The 24,331-nt window shown below is 40.5% G+C and overlaps 1 protein-coding gene across 1 annotated transcript in view; it reads left to right on the top strand.

Annotated features, from left to right (window-relative positions):
• The window catches only part of DDX10 (DEAD-box helicase 10), a 280,373-nt gene extending 262,602 nt beyond the window's left edge, over nt 1-17,771 (top strand). Inside the window, exon 18 of the mRNA XM_049613892.1 lies at nt 17,090-17,771. Within this exon, the coding sequence (XP_049469849.1) occupies nt 17,090-17,267 (178 nt within the window). The 3' untranslated portion in view covers nt 17,268-17,771. The remainder of the gene's footprint in view (nt 1-17,089) is intronic.
• Nucleotides 17,772-24,331: the final 6,560 nt, after the last annotated feature.

Genomic DNA, 24,331 nt, shown 5'->3' with positions numbered 1-24,331 from the left:
CATATTATCATGCACTTTGCAACATGGAAGAAGTAGTTTTGTGAAATTAAGTTTATATGAGAACAGCAGGCTAATTGGCCCTGTGGGAAAACTGGTTTTTGGAATCCGATCTGAGTTTGAATCTTACGTCCTTTTTAAAATTTTGAACAATGGACAAGGTACTTAATCTCTGTGACCCTCAGTTTTCTTCACCGGTCAAATGAATATAATTCTTACCTTGCCTGGTTATTGTGAATCTATTGAAGGTAAAAAGAAAGGGTATGATACATCATAGGGCCATTAATATATGATAATCCTTTTAATTATTAAAAGCAGAGCTGTGATAGGAATTTTTAAATGCATATGTTTTTACAAGAATAAAATTTAATGTCCTCTGGGATACCTGCTTTCCATTTTCTTCCTCATGAAAATCATTCATTATGATGTGGCAGGCCTTTGTTTAAAACAGTCTGCAAGAGCAACATGGATGGAAATGGAGGGTATTATGCTAATAAGTGAAGTAAGTCAGGCAGAAAAAGACAGATACCATATGTTTTCACTCATATGTGGTTCCTGAGAAACTTAACAGAAGACCATGGGGAGGGGAAGGGGAAAAAAAAAGTTACAGAGAGGGAGGGTGGCAAACCGTAAGAGACTCTTAAAAACTGAAAACAAACTGAGGGTTGATGGGGGGTGAGGGAGAGGAGAAAGTGGATGATGGGCATTGAGGAAGGCACCTATAGGGATGAGCACTGGGTGTTGTATAGAAACCAATTTGACAATAAATGATATTTAATGTAAAAAAAACAGTCTGCAAAAATATCCCATAGACTTGACTGACGTAATAAATGATACGGTGACGAAAATGTCAGTGTCATGTATTCTGTTGATCATATGGATAGAGAGTCCATATTGCCGAATGGGAGTGTGGGAAGTGCCCTGACTCTGTGCCTGGTGTAGAGCTGTAAAGAGGACAGACTGGATCCCAGTCTTCACAGAGCTTCGCCTCTGGGGGAGGTTGGGGGCGGGGTGACAGACTTAAAGAAGTACACAAAAAGACGAAAAGAATGGTTGCTCAGGACCCTGAAAGCCATGAGTGAGGATAAGGACAGAGGATCTGGAAGCGCTGACTTTGTATGAGATGGTTAGGAAAAACCTGTGTGAGGGGAAACCTGAAAAATTATTGAAAACCTTTAAGTAAAGAAGGAATATTCATTCCGGCATTCTAACCCTTAATTGCTGGGACAGTTAACAATTTAAATATTTTCTCTAATAGCCCAGTCGTGGCTCTACGCTTACACGTACTCCTGCCAGAGGAGATTCCTGGGCTCCTTCTCATCCCGTGTCTTCCAACCACGTGTGTGTCGTGACCGAGATGCTAGTTGGTTTCAGGCGAGTGATGAAGGTAAGAAACAGCTGCCATTGTAGCCCAGAGCGTCGCAGCTCCCTGGAAAGGTATATGGCAGCATGACGTCTATGAGAACAGGAGAGTGGATGTGAGATGGTCCGAGTATTCCGACTGAACACTGGCCAGTCACTTCAGGTGATGCATTACGGCAGCGTGTTGTTCTTTGGGGAAGATAGGAGAAAACTAATACTTGAACTTACGTTGATGGTGTAGCAACTCTTTTGCACTGTGCAAATCTTTTTATGAATAGGCTTTATTTTTGTAGCAATTTTACTTTTTACAGTAAAAATTTAATGAAAAGGAGTTTCCATATGTCCTCCCTCCCCCCGCAGCCTTTTCTATTACCTTTTATTAGTGTTTGTGACCATCCACGAACTTGTGCTGACACATCATTGTCATCCAAAGTTTATAGTTTACATTAGGATTCATTCTTTGTGTTGTACCTTCGATGGGTTTGCCTCCCTCTCTGTTTTTATCTCATTTTTCCTTCCCTTCTCCTATTTTCATCTGTTAAGTTTTTCAAACTCCACGAGTGAAATCATGTATTTGTCTTTCTCTGACTTATTTCGCTTAGCATAATACACTCTAGTTCCATCCACGTTGTTGCAAATGGCAAGATTTCATTTTCATGAATATTCCATATTGTGTGTGTGCGTGCATGTGTGTATACACCACATCTTTATCCATTCATCAGTTGATGGACATTTGGGCGCTTTCCATACTTTGACTACTGTCAATAGTGCTGCTCTAAACCTACATGCATGTGCCCCTTCAAATCAGCATTTTTGTATCCTTTGGATAAATAGCTAGCAGTGCAGTTGCCGGGTCGTAGGGTAGTTCTGTTTTTATTTTTTTGAGGAACCTCCACACTGTTTTCCAGAGTGGCTGCACCAGTTCGCATTCCCACCAATAGTGCAAAAGGGTTCCTCTTTCTCCACATCCTCGCTAACACCTGTTGTTTCCTGAACTGTTAATTTTAGCCACTCTGACAGGTGTGAGGTGGTATTTCCCTGGTGATGATTTGTATTTCCCTGATGATGAGAGATGTTGAACATCTTTCCATGTGTCTGTTAGCCATCTGGGTGTCTTGTTTGGAAAAGTGTCTATTCATGTCTTCTGCCCATTTCTACACTGGATTATTTTGGGGGTGGGGGTGTTGACTTTCGTAAGTTCTTCATAGATTTTGGATACTAACCCTTTATCCAATATGTCATTAGCAAACATAAGAAGACTATTTTTTAACTTTTTATTTTCTCCTTGGGGAATAGTGAGCATGGAAATCATTATTGAATGGCTTTCTTACAAGCCTAACAGGTAAAACTAAAAAGTAGAACTAACCAAACTCAGAAATTTCTCTCTATGGTCCATGCTCCATGGACCACAGTTGTTGAGTCTAGAACAGTGGCTTGCAACATTTTCATCATCACAGAGAACTTTTGCTTTCAATGTTAATGGCTCCTATGTTGTGAAAGATTTTTGTCTTTTAAGAATGTTAATAAAAAGTTAATGTTTCACATTTGTTTTTTTGACAAAGACAATTTCCAGTTCAGTCAAGTGTTTGCAAAGCTCAGTTATTAAAATTGGAGCTAGAACTTGGTCTCGGGCATGTAGTTGTGGGTGTTTTGAAATGCTGAAAGTGACTCGTCCCCCATCTGTCCTGACAAGAGAAATCTCCCCTTTCCCCATACCTCGGTGGATCCAGGGGCCCACGTTGAAACGTATGTGGCACACCTACCCTCATGCTTCTGAGCTTTGTGGAATTACAGAGAATAATTGTAATTATTCTTTGCCCAGAACTACTTTTCCCTTCAAATATAACTTTCTTTTTTATTGCATAGAGTAATACAAGCTTGTTACAGAAAAATGAGAAGATACATATACCAGCAAAAAAAATAATCTAAAAAAATCTTCCGGCTCTTTTTCTCTGCAAACATACATACAAGCCTTTGTTAAAGATGCTTTAACAAAGAGTTCTTTGTTAAAGAACTCTTGTTCTGTATTGGTTTTGTAACTGTTTTCAGTGTCAATAAAGAAATTCCTGCAACACTTTTTAATTGCTGCATAGCGTTTTCATTTTTAATTTTATAACTTATTTCACAAATGAGTCCCTTATGATTGGATGTTTGGGTTTTCAACTTTCTGAGATTACAAATAGTTTTGCCTTCAGTGTTCTGTAACTAAATCTTTATACACATCCTTAATTATTTCTTTGGGATAAATTCTCAGAAGAGAAACTGCTGGGTAGGCATACTTGAAAGACTTTTGAAAGGTGCCACCAGATTGCCCTCCAGAAAGCTTAGTAGTAATCTGTATTCCCACCCAGGAGTTTTTACATTCTGATTAGGAGTTATGATGCATACAGGTGAAAAAAAAAAATCTTTTTAGTGTTAGAAAGTAGTAATGCTAAGTGCAAAATTACGAATCAACAATTAGAGTTGTAGGCATTCAGAGGAAAGAGATCATTTTTAATAAGGGAGTTTGGGTACCTTTCATGGAAGATGAGAAATTGAAGATGGTTTTTTTGTTTTGTTTTGTTTTGTTTTTTATGTTTGTTTTATTTTTGAGAGAGAGCGAGCACAAGCAGGGGCAGGACAGAGAGAGAGGGAGACACAGACTCCGAAGCAGGCTCCAGGCTCTGAGCTGTCAGTACAGAGCCCAACGTGCGGTTCGAACCCCCAAACTGTGAGATCATGACCTGAATCAAAGTCGGCGCTCAATCGACTGAACCATCCGGGAGCTCCTAGAAGTTGAAGATGGTTCTTGAAGCAAGGGAGGGATGAACAGGAAGGAGGTACCCCATTGACAAGAAGGGCACAGGCGGGACATACAAGAGGGCTCTCTGATCTAAACAAGGGCCACATTTGAAGAGTCCAGGAAGAGGGGCCAGGAGGAAGGTTGACCTCATCAGGTTAACTCCAGGTGTTCCTCCCTCTTTTGTTTCTCATGAATGTACTTAATACAGGCTATACTCATTCTGGGTGACTAGGCAGCTACAAGTACCTGAAAAAGTTCCTGAAACCAGGAAATCAAACCTACTGTAAAATCTGTTCACTTTCTGGGAGAATTGAGTTTTGGGTTTAGAAAACTTAGAAAATAAGAAAGTTATATTCCATTTAAAACTCAGTAATATATTTATTAACATGTTAAAGTTGAGTTCACATTTCAGTGTTAAATCCTTTTTTCTTACTATCAGTGAATAAATTGGTTCGCATGTTTACATTGGGTATTGTGATGTGCTTCCATGTAATCATTTTCACTTAAATTTCAAAGCCATTGAAGTAACATTTCCCTGTTATTGTTGGTTCAGATTACATATTACAACATGATATTTTTCTTTGTGTTTTGTTGTATGATTAGTTCTTTAAATGACACATCAGACATTACTAATTAAGCCTCTCTATTAATTGGATTATTGAAAGATAAATAGTTCTGAATTATTTTGCTTTGGTGGTTTTGTGTTTAGAACTATAGTGGGGCTTTTAGTGCCCTGAGCCATACTTTTGCTTTTTAAGCTGTGTTATATCAGCCAATATATTGTACTGTTACAATGTTGAGCAGTAAGATGGCCCTTTTTGACACTGAGTTCATAGATTTGAAGTATGTGGAGATAGTTTGACACTTTACGTCCCATAGAAATACTGAAATAAAAATAAAATGCAGAGCTCAGGCCCAGACTCTTGGCCCTGTTTTGTAGGCCACCTCCTAGTTGTCAGTTCATACTGTGAGCTTCCTTACCTCCTTCAGTCCAGTGGAGTGAACTTACTCCGAGAAGAAGATTCACAGGTGTTACTGCTGTCTCTCACCTGTATTGTGGTTCTTCCTTCCAGCAGACCTATTTTCATAATGTCCCAACATGTGATTGGTAAACTGTATCAATGATGTGCTACCACAGGTCAGCTAACAGAACTCTTGATTGGGAGGCACAGGAGCCCCATCCAGCAATTGCAGATAATAATTAAAGAACCAACAAACTAGAACCAACTCACTGTTACATGCAGTATTAGGCTGTCAACCAATCCTAAGGACATCCGAGGTCTTAATTAGATTCAATAACTCCCTGGGGAACATTAACTATACAAGGTCAGAGCCCTTCCACTTGATTTATCAGGATGTAAATAAAATAGAGGTTTCTAGTGCCACGCAATTTCCCCCAGCTTTATTGAGATATAGTTGACATAGAACATTATGTAAGTGTAAGGTATACAGCATGTTATTTGATATACTTATATGTTGTGAAATGATTTTCACCCTGGTATTATTAGCAAACCCTCTATAGCATTACATAGGTATGTTTGTGTGTGTGTGTGTGTGTGTGTGTGAGAGAGAGAGAGAGAGATATGATAACATTAACCATTTACTATCTTAGCAACTTTCAAGTATCTGATAAAATATTGCTAACTATAATCACCATGTTGTACATTAGATCCCCAGAACTTACCTTAAAACTGGAACTTTGTACCTTTGACCAGCATCTCCCCATTTCCCCTACCCCTCGGCCTCTGGTAACTACCATTCTAGTGTTTGGTTTCTGTGTTCACCTTTTTTTAGATTCCACATAGAAGTGGTATCATACAGATTTCATCTTTCTCTGTCTTATTTTTATTTCACTTAACGTGATGCCCTCAAGGTCCATCCATTTTATTGCAGATGGCAGGATATCCTTTTTTCTCACGGTTGAATAATATCCCATTTTGTATATATAATATGCTATATCATCTATCCATGACACTTAGGTTGTGTCCATTTCCTGCCAGTTGTGAATAATGTTGAAATGAACACGAGGATGTAGAGAACTCTTGAAGATCCTGTTTTCATTTCCTTTGGGTAATATACCCAGAACAGGGATTTGTGGATCATTTGGTAGTTCTGTTTTTAGGAACCTCCATGCTGGTTTCCATAGAGGCTGTACTGATTGCATTCCCACCAACAGTGCACAAAGATTCCCTTTCCACGCGCTCACCAACACCTTGTTACCTCTTGTCTTTTTGATGACAACCATTTTACCAGGTATGAGGTCATATCTCATTGTGGCTTTGATTTGCATTTCCCTCTTAATTAGTGATAATTGAGCACCTGTTCTTGTACTCATTGGTCATGTGTATGTGTCTATTCAGTTCCTCTGCCTGTTTTTTAATCAGACTCTTTGAAGGGATTTTTTTTTTTTCCTACAGAGTTATAGGACTTCCTTATGTATTTTGGATATTAAACTTTTATCATAAATATGGCCTGTAATATTTTTTCCATTTTGTAGGTTGCCTTTTCATTTTTGTTTTGCTGCGCCGAAGCTTTCTACTGTGATGTAGTCCTACTGACTTTTGCTTTTGTTTATTGTGTTTCTGGCATCATATCCAGAAAACTGTTGCCTAGACCAGTGTCACAGCGATTTAGCCCTGTGTTTTCTTCCTGGAGTTTTATGGTTTGGAGTCATCTTTTTAAGTCTTTAATTCATTTTGTGGTTATCCAGTTTTCATACCACCTTTTATGAAAGAGACCATCCTTTCTCCATTGAGTATTTTCTGCTCCCTTGTCAAGTATGAATTGACCATATGTGCAAGGGTTTATTTGTTCTCTGTTGTGTTGGTCTGAGTGACTGTTTCTGTGTCAGTACCATACTACTGGTTTGATTACTTTAGCTTTGTAGTATAGTTTGAAATCAGGATTGTGATACCTCTGGATTTGTTCTTTCTTAGAATTGCCTTGGCTTGTTGGAATCTTTAGTGATTTTATGAATTTAGGATTATTTTTTCTAGTTCTGTGAAAAATGCCATTGGAATTTTTATAGAGATTTCATTGAATCTATAGATAGTTTGGGGTAGTATGGGCATTTTAATGTATTAATTCTTCTGATCCATGAATATGGGATATCTTTCCATTTATTTGTCTTTTTCACATTTCTTTCATCAAAATCTTACAGTTTAGAGTGTATTGATAATTCACTTCCTTGATTAAAGTTATTCCCAAGTATGATTTTGATGTTGTTATGTTTGTAGGGGGTAATTTTTTTAAATTTCTTTTTCAGATAACTTGCTTTTAATGTAAAGAAATGTTACTGAATTTTGTATGTTGATTTTTGTATCTTGCGACTTTACCTAATTTATTTATTAGTTCTAACAGTCTTTCGTGAAGTCTTTAAGATTTTTCTATATATAAGATCATATCTACGAACAATTACCATCTTAATTCCTTTCTGATTTGAATGCCTTTTTTTCCCCTTGTGTGATGCTTTCATTAGGACTATGTTGAATAGAAACAATGAGAATGGGCATCCTTGAATTGTTCCTGACCTTAGAGAAAAAGTTTTCAACCTTTACTGAGTATAATGTTACCTGTGACTTCTCATATATGGTTTTTATTATGTTGAGGCATATTTGTTCTCTCCCCAGTCTGTTGAGCTTTTGTCAAGAAAAGGTTGCTGAATTTTGTCAAATACTTTTCCTGCATCTATTGAGATGATTATATGATTTTTATTTTTCATTTTATTAATTTGGTATATCACATTTATTGATTTGGGTATGTTGAACCATACTTGCATCCCAGGGATGAATCCCTGCTGAATCATCGTGTGGGATCCTTTTACTATGCTGTTGAAATAAGTTTGCTAATATCTTGCTAATAATTTTTGCATCTGCATTCATCAGGAATATTGACCTGCAGTTTTCTTTTCTTGTTACTATTTTTATCTGGCGTTCGCATTAGGTTAGTGCAGTCCTTGTGAAACGTGTTTGGAATATTCTCTTTAGTGTTTTAGAAGAGTTTGAGAAGGATTGGAGTTAATTCCTTTTTAAATGTTTGGTAAAATTCACTAGGGAAACCTTCTGGTTCTGGACTTTACTTTGTTGGCAGAATTTTGATTACCGATTCAATCTCCTTATTCCCTACTGGTCTGTTCAAACTTGCTATTTTTTCATGACTCAGTGTTGTTAGGTTGATGTTTCTAGGAGTTCATTCATTTCTTCTAGGTTATCCAAATGGTTGGTGTATAATTAATCCACAGGGGTCTCATGACCTTTTATATTTTTGTGGTATTGGTTGTTAAGTCTCCTTTCTAGTTTCTGATTTTTAATCTTTCTTTTTTCTTGAGTTAGACTAGCCATATGTTGGTCAGTTTTGCATATCTTTTAAAAAAATTATTGTTTTTTTTTAATCTTTTTTTTATTTTGTTTTTCTGGTCTCTTATTTATTTTTTTCCTGATCTTTGTATTTCATTACTTCTGCTAACTTTGGACTTCATTTGTTCATATTTTAGTTCGCTGGAGGTGAAAAGTTAGGTTGTTTGAGATCTTTCTCGTTTCTTAAGGTCAGCTTTTAACACTGTAAACTTCCCACTTTGGGAAGATGCTTTTGCTACATCTCACAAGTTTTGGTATCTTGTGTTTCCATTTTTAGAGATTTAAAAAAATGTTTTTTAAAATTTCTTCCTTCACCCACTGGTTGTTGTGGGTCATGTTGTTTAATTTTACGTTTGTGAATTTTTCAGTTTTCCTCTTATAACTGATTTGTAGTTTCATACCATTGTGGTGTTAAAGATACTTGATAAGATTTTAGTCTTCTTAATTTGCTGAGAGTTGTTTTGTGACCTGTCACATGATCTGTCCTGCAGATTGTTACATATGTGCTTGAGAAGAACATGTATTCTGTTGCTGCTATATGGAATGTTCTCTCTATATATGTCAGGTCCATTTGTCTGAAGTATAGTTCATTTTCCACATTTCCTTATTGAAATGTCTGGATAATCTAGTCATTGTTGAAAGTGGATTACTGAAGTTCTCTTTTCTTGTTGTATTACTGTTTATTTCTGCCTTCAGATTTGTTAGTATTTGCTGAATATATTGTATTGCTCCGATGTTGGGTGTATATATATTTATGATTGTTATATTCTCTTAATGAATTGACTTCTTTATCATCATGTTATGATCTTTTTCATCTTTTGCTAATTGTTTTTGGCTTATGGCATATTTTGTCTCATAGAAGTATAGCTATCCCTGCTCTCTTTTGGTTTCTACTTGCATGGAATATCTTTTTCCAGCCTTTCATGTTGAGACTTTATGTCCTTAAAAGTGAAATGAGTTTCTTGTAGACAGTATATAGTTGGGTCTTATGCATCCAGCCACTCTATGCCTTTTGATTGGAGAATTTAATTCATGTTAATTTAGGATAATTATTGAAAGGTAAGGACTTACTAATGTTATCTGTTTTGTCATTCCCTTGATTTTTTTTCTTCCTCTCTTGCTGTCTTCCTTTTTGAATTGATTTCCTATAGAGATGTGCTCTGATTCCTGTCTCTTTATCTTTTGTGGATCTACTTTAAGTTTTTACTTTGTGGTTACCATGAAGCTTACATAAAACATCTTATAATAGTCTGTTTTATGCTAATAATGGCTTATTTCAATTGCGTACAAAAATTCTATCCTTTTACTCTGTTCTTAGGTTTTTGGTGTCACAATTTACCTATTTTTATATTGTGTGTTCATTGACCAATATTATAGCTATTATTATTTTTTTATGTTTATTTTTGAGAGAGAGACACAATGTGAGTGGGAGAGGGGCAGAGAGAGAGGGAGACACAGAATCCCAAGCAGGCTCCAGGCTCTGAGCTGTCAGCAGAGAGCCCGATGCCGGGCTCAAACTCACAAACCATGAGATGATGACCTGAGCTGAAGTTGGACACTTAGCCAACAACCACCCAGGCACCCCCTGTAGCTTATTGTTATTTTTAATACTCTTGCCCGTTAACCTTTAACCTTCCGTAACCTGGGGTTATGTGGTGAACACACCACCATATTATAGCCCTAGCATATTTTGAATTTAACTATATACTTGAATTTTCCAGTTTATTGGATAGTTTCCTATGTTTTCTTGTACTATGAATCCTTTCATGTCAACTTGGATTCTTTCATTTCAACTTGGATTCTTTCAGCTTTTGTTTGTCCAGGATAGTCGTCATCTCTCCTTCATTTCTGAAAGACAGCTTTGTTGGATACAGTATTCTTGGTTGGAGGTTTTTTCTCTTCATAGCCTCCTATTCTCTCTAAGCCTGTAAAGTTTCTGCTGAGTAATCTGCTGATAGCCTTATTGGAATTCCCTTGTCAGTTGCAAGTTTCTTTTCTCTTGCTGTGTTTAAAATTCTGTCTTTGTCTTTGATTTTTAACAGTTTTATTATGTGTCTTGAAGGAGATTTCTTTGAATTGAATTTGTTTGGGGACCTATAACCTTCATCAACTTGGATATCCACGTCTCTCCCCCAGATGTGGGAAGTTCTCAGCTATGATTTCTTTAAATAGGCTATCTGCTCCTTTCTTCCTCTTGTCTCCTTCCAGGATTCCATTGATTTACAGAGTGTCGGGTTTTTTTGTTTTTTTTGTTTTTTGAATGTATGTCATAGGTAATGTAGGCTTTTTTTCACTCTCTTTCATTCTTTTCCTTTGTTCTTCTCTGACTAGATAATTTCAAAGTTTCTGTCTTCTAACTTGCAGATTCTTTCTTCTGCTTGATTCCTTCTGACTTTGATCCTCCCTTCTGAAGTTTTATTTTATTCATTGTATTCTTCACCTGCAGAGTTTCTGGGGCTTTTTGGTAAATGACTTATGTCTTTTTGTTAAACTTCCCATTTTGTTCATACATTGTTTTCCTGGTTTAGTTGACTTTTCTTTTTTTCTTTTTTTTTTTTTTTTTTGTACCTTGTTGAACTTCCTTAAAATAGCTGTTTTAATTTCTTTATCCAGTAAATTGTAGATCTTCATGTCTTTGGGATCAGCTACTGGAAAATTCTGTGACCTTTAGGTGGTGTCATGTTTCCTAGATCAGTCAGTTCCTTGCTGTCTTCACATTTGTGGTAGCAGTCACCTCCCTTAGTCTTTACTAACTGCCTTCAAGAGAGAAATGTCTTCTGTCACCCCTGGGTCAGACAGGGATTTTGAGGTTTTCTCACCTGCTCCACACTTCTTGGCTCCCTCATGTGCAGAATTTTTTAACTTGTATGTCTTCTCTTGATCCTGCAACACATCAGGCCAAATGCTTCCAGCCTCCCTTTTGCTTTTCCAAGAATGGCACTAATGCTGAGGTGGTCTTTCCCTGACCTACAGATTTGGGTGATGCTCAGCAGATACCTACCAGAGCTTACTCCCACCACCGTCATCAGGAGCATGCACAGGGAGCCGGACGCAGGTGTAGGGGGGTATAGGTAAGGCACACAAGTGCTAGGGAGTGCCCATGGGCCACTTGGAGGGATCTGTGTGCAGGGCATCTCCACTGGTTCATGGGCAGGGTTCTTGATGGAATCCATGACACAGGAAGATTCACATTCCTTATTCTGAGAGTCCTGTCTGCCACTCTCCCAGCTTTTTCCTGCCTCCTGCCCCCAGCCATGCAGCTCATGATTTAGTATTCTGGATAGAGTGAGAGAGACATGGGCCTTTTTGGGCAGCATTCTGCACAGCGGGGAAAGCTGGGCACTCGCTCACCTGCTCTCATTGCACCATGGGAAAAATTGCCCTCAGTTGTGCCATCTAGGGGGAGGGGTGATAGTGAAATCATACTATTCCTCCTCCCCTCTCCAGCGTGCTGGAATTTCCCCCCTGGAAACCTGGATTTCCACAAGTGTTCCTGTCCATGGGTGTTTGTTTAAGATGGTGTTCTCCCACTGCTGAGAGGGGCTGGAGCCAGTTCACAACTTGGAATGTAGTCTGTATACCTATTACCCAAAGCAGGGTTGGGTGAGACTCCTCTCAGGTCTCTTGGTGTCTAGTGCTGGATCCCACAGCTCCCACAAAAACACTTCTGTCCGTGGAAGGTTGCCACATGTTGGGAGGGGACACAAACCGGGGATGTCTTCTTCAGCCATGTTGCTGACCTCACCCTCTAGTACTGCACCATTTGGAAGGGGCCTTTTCTGAAGAGACCACATTGTGACCATATTTTGCTTCCTTGCTTACCGTATTATTTTCTAGACTCATTACATTTTCCCCCTTTTAGGTGACTTACCTATTGAATATCCATATTGTTGTTTAATAATTAATTTGTTATACAAATTGCTACTTATTTGCTATGGCAAGTAGGATAAAATACCTTTCTAGAATTTGAACTGGTCCACAAAGCAGCAAAGCTGCTAATTATGAAAATATTTGTGTTACATAAATTTCCCATCTTCCTTTTATTATCTGAACCAGCTATTTCCTGCAGGGAATATAATGTTCAAGAGCACATTAACAAAGGATGCATTAGTAAAGCCTACTAATTAGGCTGTTTCTGATGAGCTGCTCTGAGGTGCTCTTGAAATACAGGCAGGGCAGAAATCAGTATTAACTTGTACCAAATAAATTCTGGTACTCTAGCCCAGTGGAGCTTAAACAGGATGGGCAATACACAATCAGATTAAGACTCAATATATTTTCTTTTTTAAGGCCCTTTCCACTAAGAATTAACTGTCTCTGCTAACTGAATTTCCCATTATGGGGAATTCTTTTCACGTTTATCTCTTCAAGTACCCTTTGAAAATGCAGTTGTTTGAGGCTTGAAGTAATCTCATAGTGCTGTCTCATTTGTCTTTCCTCCGATGGTGGGAGAGAATGGCTGCTGAGTCAGAGCATTGAGCATTTCTGGGAGGTGAAATGGGAAATTATTTACGGCTTTGCTTCAAGCTGGGCATAAGTAGATATGCTGATTAGGCAAATTCACTCATAGCCAGGCATGCTTCTTAAGAAGTAATATTCTCCATTGAAATTTGAGCACTTTGTTCTTTTTTGGAATATATCATATGCTTGGAATATGATACTTCTGTGGATTTTTTTTTCTGCTTTTCTATTATATAACATCAGTGTAAGAATTTATTTGAAAGGAAGTAGTTTATAAGCAGAAAGGAAATTAACATGTATTGAGTATTACTATGTTCTTGACTTTATATAATTTTAAGTAATTCTTATAGCAATTCTGCTAAGTAAATTATATAATCTTCACCTTTACAGATTGAGACTAATGCTTAGAAATGTTAGTTGATTGGCTAAGGTTTGACTGTGTTAGTGCCAAATCAGTGTTCTTTCCACAGCTAATTATTTTCTTTCTTGTCTTTCAAATACTAACTGAAGCTAGTCAGCTTATTGCTTTCGGTAACCTGGCTTTGGAGCTAAATTTAGAGTCCTTGGGTTCGAATCCTATGTTTATAATCTGGGTACAGTCATTTAATCGTAGAATGAAGCTAATGCTCCCCAACCAAGGATTTTCCTGAAGATAAATGATGTAGTCTGTATAAAGCATGTAGCACAGTGCCAGACCGTAAGCAAGCCTTTGACGAAGGGTTGCTACTATGAAGGCTATTAGATGGGCTTTTAGTTTTGCTTTAATCCTGCATCCAGTAATTGGGTCATCTTTGAACATGATGATGGTATCTCACAATACTTTGAGAATGTTTTGCTGTTTTGCTTTTTCTTTTATTTTTAATGTATAAAGTGATTTCCTGTACCTTCAGAAACTAGCTTTATGTTTATGGTCTGTGTCTCAAGTGTATGCAGAACCCTGCAGTAACAATGGTGGTTTGGTTTTTTTAAATTGAAGTATAGTTGACACACAATTTTACATTAGTTTCAGGGGTACAACCTAGTGATTCCACAACTCTGTACCTTATGCTATGCTCACCACAAGTGTAGACACCATCTGTCACCATACAACACTATTACAGTAACATTGATTATATTTCCTATGTTGCGGCTGTGATTTATTCATTCCATTAGTGGCAGTCTCTACCTCCTACTCCCTCATTTCACCTGTCCCCCTGCCCTCCCTCTGGCAACAACCAGTTCTCTATGTTTATGGGTCTGTTTTTGCTTTTTGTTTGTTTTGTTTTTCAGATTCCGCATATAAGCAGAATCATATGGTTTTTGTCTTTCTCATTCTGACTTCATTTAGCATAGTATCCTTTAGATCCATGCATGTTGTTGCAAACGGCAAAAGCTTTGTTCTTTTTTATGTCTGAATAATATTCCTATCTGTATATCTGTGTGTGCGTGTGTGTGTGTGTGTGTGTGTGTGTGTGTGTGTATGCCACATCTTTGTCCATTCATCTGTCGATGGACACTTAGGTTGCTTCCATATTTTGGTTATTGTAAATGCTGCAGTAAACATAGAGGTACATGTATCTTTTTGAATTAGTGCTTTCATTTTCTTCGGGTAAATACTCAGTAGTGGAATCCTGTGATATTTCTATTTTAATTTTTTGAGGAACCTCCATACTGTTTTTTATGGTGGCTGTACCAATTGACATTCCCACCAACAGTGCACCAGGATCCCTTATCTCCATATCTTGCCAACATTTATTACTTATTTTTTTTATACTAGCCATTCTAATACCTCATTGTAGTTTTGAATTGCATTTCCCTGATAATTAGCAATGTTGAGCATCTTTTCATGTGCCTGTTGGCCATCTGTATGTCTTCTTCAGAAAAATGTGTATTTGGTTCCTGTGCCCATTTTTAAATTGGATTGTTTGGCTTCTTTGGTGTTTAATTGTATAATTTCTTTGTATATTTTGGATTTTAACCCCTTGTCAGATATGTAATTTACAAATATCTTCTTTTCAATAGGTTGCCTTGTTGTTTTGTTGGTGGTTTCGTTCAACTGCAAAAGCTTTTTAGGTTGATGTAGCCCCAGTGGTTTATTTTTTGCTTTTCCCTTGTGTGAAGAGAGACATGCTTGGAAAAACGTTCCCAGGGATGATGTCCAGAAGATCACTGCCTGTATTTTCTTCAAGAAGTTTTATTGTTCAGGTCGCATATTTAGGTCTTTAATCCATTTTGAGATTGTTTTTGTGTATGGTATAAGAAAGTGGTCCAGTTTCATTCTTCTACCTGTAGCTGTCCAGTTTTCCCAGCACCATTTATTGAAGAGATTGTCTTTTACCCATTGTATATCCATACTTCCTTTGTCATGGATTAATTAACTATATAAGCTTGGGTTTATTTGGGGACCCTCTACAGTACCATACTGTTTGAGTCCTATAGTTTTGTAGTTTATTTTGAAATTTGGGGCTATGGTATCTCCAGCTTTGTTCTTCTTTCTCAAGACTGCTTTGGCCATTTGGGGTCTTTTGTGGTTCTATAACAAATTTTAGGAGTACTTTTTCTAGTTCTGTGAAAAACGCCATTGGAATTTTAATAGGGATTGCATTGAGTCTGTAGATTGCTTTGGATAGTAGGAGTTTTTAACAGTAACTCTTCTGGTCCATAAGCATAGTATATCTTTCCATTTATTTGTGCCATCTTCAAATTTCTTTCATCAATGTCTTATAATTTTTAGAGTATAGATCTGTCTCCTCCTTGGTTAAATTTATTCCTAGGAATTTTATTTTCTTTTGTTTTGTTTTGTTTTATTTTTTGGTGCAAGTTTAAAAAATTTTTTTTAAGTTTATTTATTTTGAGAGAGAAAGAGAGAGAGCAAAAGTAGGGGAGGGGCAGAGAGAAGGAGACACAGAATCCCAAGCAGGTTCCATGCCACCAGTGCAGAGCCTAATGGGGTACTTGAATTCACGAACTGTGAGATCATGACCTGAGCCGAGATCAAGAGTCAGATGCTCAACTGACTGAGCCACCCAGGCGCCTTTTTTGGTGCACTTGTAAGTGGGATTGTTTTCTTAATTTCTTTTTCTGCTTCTCCATTATTAGTGTATAGAAATGCAACACATTTCTGTATACTGATTTTGTGTTCTGCAACTTTACTGAATTTATTTCCGATAGTTTTTTTTTGTTTGTTTGAGTCTTTAGGATTTTCTATATTTAATGTCATGTCATTTGGAAATAGTGACAGTTTTACTTCTTCCTTAACCAATCTGAATGCCTTTTATTTCTTTTTCTTGTCTGATTGCAGCAGCTAGGATTTCCAGTACTATGTTGAATAAAAGTGGTAGGAGTGGAATACTGTAATAACGTTTGTTTTTTCAAGACAATGTTTGGGTCTTAGATATAGACTTTAATTTTTGTTTGTTTGTTTGTTTGTTTGTTTGTTTATTTATTTATTTATTTATTTTTGAGACTAAGAGAGACAGAGCATGAGAGGGGCAGAGAGAGAGGAAGACACAGAATCCGAAGCAGGCTCCAGGCTCTGAACTGTCAGCATAGAGCCTGACAACGGGGCTCAAACTCACAGACTGTGAGATTGTGACCTGAGCCGAAGTCGGACGCTCAACCGACTGAGCCACCCAGGCACCCCATTAAATAGAGAAAGTTTATTTGATGTCTTAAATAATTTGACATTTGAGGTTCTCTTTTACTCTAAACCTGTATATCACAACTTCATACAACAGATGTTAGTATCTGGTATCCTGGTATCTGTTAGCTTACAGATTGCTACCAAAACAGTAATCTAACTTTAATACAGGCAGTTTGCTGTGGCAGGACAAGCACAGATAGGAGCCAGAGTGCAGGCCATCAGTGTCCCCAGGTTGTGGATGATATAACTGTAGCTCCCTAGAATTGTGAGGATTGGATGAGACTGCCTGTGCAGTGCCTGGTGCATGGTAGGCCTTCTGCCCCCATCTGTTAATAGGAAGGTACTTATGACATACAGATATCCTGATGCTGTTACAGTTTCTTTCTCTCTTGAGTAATAATATCACTTTACCAACTCTCTGTTATTGGTGATTTTGTCCTATTTTAAGTGTTTGATTTCATAATGGATTTAGTTGTTTATCAAGTAAATCGTTGGATTTGTTCCCACCAGTGATACCAAGAAGAAGCAGGGAATGAGGAAAAGGAACAACAGCGAAGTGGAAGACGTGGGACCCACGAGTCGTAACAGAAAGAAGGCCAAGTGGGAGACCTTAGAGCCTTTGGACACAGGCCTGTCTTTAGCAGAGGATGAAGAGCTGGTGTTACATCTGCTCAAAAGTCAAAGCTAGATGCTCCGTGCTCTTCTCCTTGAGACCTCTGGTCATGATTATGTGGACAAGAAGTTGAAAAAAACAGTTGGCTTTGGGGCACTTAGGTAACATGAGCCCCGTGCCCAAAGGATCTGTCCTCGGACCAAAGCAGTTCTGTCTCTAAGCCCCTTTCACGGGACATGCTTGTGCCATCCCAGAGCAAACTCAGAGTGAGGGTGGATTACCAAGTTTCTTGATCCCATTTTCCAGCATGTGCTCTGTTAGATCTTATCCGTGGATTCCTACATCTTGTCACTCGAAATGCTTCCTTTGTTTTACCGACAACTTCTGGAGACCTTGTTTCATTGTTAGAAATTCCTATCTTGCTTACCATACAGAAATTTCTGTGTATTATTAAGCAAAATTGCTCACATTTGTGATGTATTTAATATCTCTAAAGAGACAGAGTAAGATGGACCAGTCCCGAGAAAAGAGTATTTTTGAATTGCAACGATCAATAATAAACATATTTCCTATAAAATACTAATGTTTTCATTGTGTCCAGTAATATAAGAGCACTCTCAGGGCAAGATCCCTGAGTACAATGCTTAGCCAGTTCCAGACAGTGAATTTATCATGTTCTTAAATTAGCTTTCCTGAAGATAATCGCTTAGCTTGTACTGGCAGATTGCGTGGCCGCTTTTGAAACCTGTACCATTCCTACACCTGGAGACTGTGCTCCACATCCAGCCCTGTAGCGAGCACCCAGTAGGCTGTAGGTCTCTCTTTTTTTTTAATTTTTGTTTAATCTTTATGTCATTTTTGAGAGAGAGACAGAGAGGCAGAGTGCAAATGGGGGAGGGGCAGAGAGAAAGGGAGACACAGAATCTGAAACAGGCTCCAGACTCCAAGGTGTTAGCCCAGAGCTCGACGTGGGGCGTGAACCCGTGAACCATGAGACCATGACCTGAGCCGAAGTTGGGCACCTAACTGACCGAGCCACCCAGGCGCCCCTAGTCTTCTCTTAAGTGCCTTGTTCGGCAGGCACCACGGAGCCCCCCACCGAGCCAGCTCCTGGTAATGAGTAAGAAGCAGAACAAGACAGAACCTGTTTTTGGTTATTCTTTGTGGGGAAAGAAACCTGGCTTTGGCATGCCGGTTCTACCATAGATTTGTCACCCCCTCGTTGTTCTTTGCCCTGGCTGCTGCTCACTCCGTGCACAAACATACACAAATAAATTTCAATAACTGAGTGCAAATCACTCACGAATCCAAGGAAGTATCCCTCCTGCATATCCCACAGACACTTCCAACTCAGCCTGACTCCGTAATGTCTCTGCTTGGTGTGATCGGTGTCCCTCAAGGGCAGCACAGAGAAACTCGACCACCCTTCACTTGGCTGGTTCCGTTGATTCCTCTGCATGTGACTCTTCTATCCACTGTTTTTCCTTTATCTTCCCAGCTTCTGTCTTCAGTCAGAGTTCAGATTCTCCTTGAGACATTACTCCAGTGACCGCCAGCTGGTGCCACCAGCCTCCCATTTCTGTAGCTGAGCGTTCCACTGTGGCCGCAGTTGTCTGCGTAGCGCTGAGCTGAGCTGTTTCTTGCTTCTGTTACCGTGCTTATCATGCAGTGTTCCAGATGTTGTTTATAAGCCTCTTGCCCCTGTTATGTGACAAATTTCTAGACTGTCTGTGCTTACCCATCCTGTGTACTCCCAGAGCTAAATACAGCACCTGCCCTTTAACAGGTTCTCGGTAAGGCTTATGGAATTAATGAACGAATAGCAAGAGACCAAAATGATTTAAGGTATGTTGTGTGCATTGCCCCCTCTGGTAGGAAGGATATAGGGTGTTAAGAAATTTGACACCTGGATGAAATGGCTCTTTTGGGGAAAATTGATGGGAAAGGAATTTAGGGTACGACAGCCAGGGAAGATTTTGAAATTAAATGATATGGTACAGGATTTCTTGGCCTTGAATATTTCCAAAGGACAGAAGTATGTAAACTGAAGGTTTACCTATTTCAGTTTGTCAAGAGTGTATATACACTGAGGGTTCACCATTGAATTCACTTTGTGCAATTTTGGATTTTGTTTGTTCTAACCCAAAAGAAGGATTAAGGCAGTTTTATTCCGTGTTTGTGAACATTCAATAGATATATTGCCACGCCTTTAGTTCATAAAGTAGTTTGAGTTGTATTCTGTCCCTCGAACTGAATAGATCCTGACTAATCTATACATTGTAGGGGATTTTAGTTTGCTGGTTTCGAAAACTAGTTAAAACCTCAGAACAGCGTTGATAGAAAACTCAGGTAAACAACACAGGGTAGATTTTGTTCGGTGTTTACTGTATAGTATTACTTTTTAGCAGATATTCACTACACCCCCCCCCTTCCTTGCTTTGCAAAGCATAATTTTCTCCTCCCCTCCTGTTGGGCCTGCCACATGGCTTACTCTAGCCCGTGGAATGTGTGGAAGTGACTGTGGGCCAGTTATAAGTAGAGCCTTTAGGGTGTATTGATGTTCCGTCAGCCGTCTCCCTTGATACTAGGACCAGAGAGAGGGTACTGCTTCAGTCTGGGTCCAAGTGAGAAGACATGTTAGACCTGTGGCCACCACATCCCCTCTAAATCTTGGGGAGCAAGAAATCCTCTAAGACTTGGGGAGAAAGACTTTTTTCAGAGAAAAAAGATAAGAGAAACTTAATAGCCAATGAGTAAGAGCATTCATCCATTCAATAAATGTTAATAAATTCAGCAACTACCATATGTCAGGCTCTTTGCTTGTGAGAAATACAAAATGTTCCCTCCCCTGCTCCCATATAGTGGGGGGAAGGAGAAGCAGGCTCATAGTTTTCGTGCATTATGAAAGGAGGTGGAAATTCTGCGTTAGCATTGTTGCTGGCATGCAGGAAGGGGGGACATAGATAGTGACTTGGCCGAGGACCCAGAGGCTAATTCTTGCTTGATGCGTAACTGAGGCCAAGAGGCTATTACCCACTCGTGTAAAATGATCCCTGAAATTACATGAGCCTTTTAGAGCAGATACACCCAACAGCCCAATCCTTTGGAAGGCTGCCGTCTTATAAGCTTAACGTGGCATTTTAGATTTGTTGGGAGCTATAAAAAATGGGTAAGTTTAATTAAATGTAATTAATTTTGTTATACAACATTTGAAATACCCTGAACATGAAGAGTCATCTCCATGGGTGTCAGAGTCTGCCAGAGGATGCAGATGTTCCTGAGAGGTGGGGGGGGGGGGGGGGGGGGGGGGCAGGGATGGGAGGTGGTGATGTATGTAGAGGGGAAAGAGCCTGCAACCAATATTTAGAAACCTTGTTTCAGCTCTTTGAAGACTATTTTATTCATTTAGTTTGAGAGAGTGAGCGAGAGCGATTGGGGGAAGGGCAGAGAAAGAGGGAGAAGAGAGGATCCCAGGCCTGCTTGGCCATGCTCAGTATTGGAGCCCGATGCAGAACTCCATCTCACAACCATGAGATTAGGACCTGAGATGAAATCAAGAGTCGGATGCTCAACCTACTGAGCCACCCAGACACCCCTAAGACCATTTTAACCAGAAGTGTGATCACAGTTTGATTTTCTTCCCCAGGCCCTGCTGATTGGACCCGTCTGTATACCTGGTACCTGCTGGAATTGGTCAGGAATTGGCAGCTAGCCATGAGCCTGTTAGAGAGGCTGAGACCGAAAGCTCTGTCCGAACAGGGACACGTTGGGCAACGGAAGTTTAGGTAGTCCACAAAATAGGGTTAGGAGACAGACCAGGGAGCACGATGGGCAGAAAGTGAGCTCAGATTGGGAGTTAGGTGGGCACAGCTGTGAGTGAACAAGAACTCTGGAAAAAAGAGTAAGTGGTGAGGGGTCCCCGTTGGTCATGGAACATGAGGCAAATCCATGGAAAATCCAGGCTGGAACAGTGAAGGCCTGCAGACCCCTCTTGCTGAGGTCTCTGGGGTCCACACGGCCCTTTAGGGTCTTCATAAGGCTTTACCTTCTCCATGGTCCTGTCAGAGTTCTGCGTAAGTCTGTCTCCTTCACTGCCTTGGGTAGAAGACCCCCTTGCCTCAACCAGTCTGAGTGAGTCTTTGGGGTTTTTGTACCCAGAAGAGCTTCAGTAAACGCAGAATACTCTAATGCCGTGCTGCCTGGATGTGAGTGTGCCAGGGAAGCACCAGGGGCGTCTTTCCAGAGGGCTAATCCCGGATCAGGACGTCTGAGGTGGGGTCTGAGAGTCCGCGTTTCTTTCACGCTTTCAGGTGATGCTGTGCCACTGTCCCCCGGTCACATTTGAGTAGCGAGGCACTAATGGAATTCAGAGAGTTATTAAAATCATTATTCACAGATAGGGTTCTGTCAGAGTCCCAGCAGGAAACAGATGGCACACACAAATTAGCATTATTCTAAGGGGATTCAATAAAAGGATTATTTACACAGGCCAGGGCAGGGTGTGAGGAAATCATGACAGAGAGTCTACCTGAGGCTGGTTGCTGGAGTGTTCCCACTCCTCCCCCTGAAGGAAGTGGGGGTGCGGGCGCGGGGCCGGGAAGGAGAGACTGCTGGGCTTTGACCTTTCTGTGCAGCCAGCCGGAGGTGACCACGGGGAACCGGCCCAGAGAATGAATCCCGGGACCTGGCGATTGCCCCTGTAGCCAGAAAGCAAGCTGCCTTGACAGGTGAGCTGTGCAGTCTCCCGAGACGCGGAGCAAGGTGGAGAAACCTAGGGCGACAGAAGAAATGGGCACAGAGATGTAGGGCGTAGATGGGTGGGAGGAGAGGAGCGGCCCCGGGCCTCTGCCCCTGTGGCCTGCGCTGCGGGCCAGGCACCGCCCTGAGAGCCAGCTGTGCGTCGAGGACGGGCAGCCAGCCAGCCAGCCAGCCTGCATGGTGCCAGTGGGGGGTGAGCCAGGGGAAGAGGGTAGCTCGATGGCCAGGGGAGTGACCGTCGCGGGGAGGGCCCGCGGATCTGCTGGCAGGGGTGAAGTCCGAGGAGCAAGGCCCACTTCCCAAAAGTGTTGGGGGCACCCTGGCGGCAGGTGCCGCCTGGAAATCCCCCCACCCCCAGAGCATTTCTGACTACCGTCATGTAGTGGCCTTCACACTCAGTGCCTCCTGCTCTCCAAGACCACTGTTCCTCCCGCTTCCCTCTCAGACCTCCAGAGCTTGCCCTTCTTCACTCTTGGCCCGTGATTTTACTGAGAAAATAGAAATAGTCAGGACACCTTCCCTGAACTGCACACCCGCGTGGCCTCCCCTCCGGCCGCTGGGGAGGGATGGGGGGGACTGTCTACGCTCCCGCCCTGGGCCAACCCCCTGCCCGGGCTGGGTGCCCCCTGCCCTTCCACAATCGTTCCCTCTCCACGGCATCCTCAGCCTTCCCTCCCTGCTGGGCGGCAGGGTCTTTCACTTACACACCAGAACTTAAATCGCGACCACAACTGGCACCCCGCCCACCATCCCTTGGCAGCCACAGCTCTGTTGCTCTCTCTCTCTCTCCCTTTGTGGTATAGATAACTCTGATCCCTGTCTATACCTCCTTCCTTCCCAGTCTTACGTGCAAGTGATATTGAATAAACTGCTCATGTTCAAGTACACGGTTTGATAAACACTGGCATGTGCACACATCCCTACACATGCACGACAGACAATGGACATACACATCCGTAGCCCCTAAAAGTTTCCTCCTGTTGTCCTCTCCCCACCCCCAGCCGTTTCCCAGACAGCCCCTGAGTCACTATAGATCGGTTTACGTTTGCTAGAATTTTCTGTCAATGGGGTCACGCAGCGTGCATTCATTTTTGTCTGGCTTCTGGCACTCAGCATCATCTTGAAATTCATCCAATTTGCAGTGCATATCAAGCGTTCGTTCCTTTTATTGCTGGGTAGTAATCTGTTGTGCGGACCATACCTGTTTATCCCTTCACCATTTACCAATGGGGGCAAGACTTCCATTTTTGGCAATTACAGATAACATTGGTAGGAAGTGTATAAGTCTGTGTGTGTGGTCCTGTGTTTTCACTTGTCTTGGGTAAACACCTGGGAGAGCAAACGGCTGTCTCATGTGGTAGGCGTATGTTTAACTTTTCAGGAAACTGCCAGGTGGTCTTTCCAAGAGGCTGGACCATTTCACATTACGCCCAGTAGTGTATGAGAAGTCCCTGCTTCTGCACACCCTCGCCAACACTTGATATTATCAGTCTTTTTAATTTTAACCATTTTGATGAGTGTGTAGTACTATCTCATTGGGACTTTAATTCACATTTCCCTAATGGCCAAACACACTGAGCAACTTTTCGTGTCCTTATTTGCCATCCGTATGTCTTCTTTGTGAAATGGGTGTTCAAGTATTTTGCCCATTTTTAAGAATTTGCTTGCTTGTTTTCTTACTGAAATTTATAAATTTATCTGATACTCTGCTGGACACAAGTCCTTTATCAGATACATGATTTGCAAATATTTGCTCCCGTTCTGTGGATTGTCTTCTCATTCATTCTCTTTCATTTTCTGATTGTCTTTTGAGGAGTAGACCTTTAATTTTAGTGATGTTTAAATTATTCTTTCTTTTATCGATCCTGTGATTGGTGTCATATCTAAGAACTCTTGGCTTATCCCAAGGTCACAAAGATTTTCTCCTATATTTTCCTCTAAAAGATTTATAGTTTTAGGCATTCCATTCAGATTCATGCTGCATTTTGAATTAATCCTTGTATATGGTGCAAGATGTGGATTGAACTTCAATTTTTTTGCATTCGGATATGCAGTTGATCCCACAGCATTTGTCAAAAAGTCTGGGTGTTTTTTTTTTCCCCTCCACTGAATTGCCTGTGCATTTTGTCATGCCAGAAAGTAAGAAAATGCTCAAAAAGAAGAAACTTACAACGTGGTGGTATGCCAAAGGGGTATGGGAGCCTACTGAAAGCATTCTCAATGGCCAGAGCTGAGAAAGTTCGAGCAACAAAATAAAGTAGGATTGAATTATAACCCCATATATATAAGGGTCCCTGAGTCCGTGCTGATATAACTCAAGGACTGAAAAAATAAATGTGGGACAAGGGACAAATCTCCCATGCAAAAGAATCCCAAATAAC

The sequence above is a fragment of the Panthera uncia genome, chromosome D1, assembly GCF_023721935.1.
Source record: "Panthera uncia isolate 11264 chromosome D1, Puncia_PCG_1.0, whole genome shotgun sequence".
Lineage (NCBI taxonomy): Eukaryota > Metazoa > Chordata > Mammalia > Carnivora > Felidae > Panthera > Panthera uncia.
The sequence above is the reverse complement of the archived record's forward strand: the minus strand, read 5'-3'. Positions and strand labels throughout refer to the sequence as shown.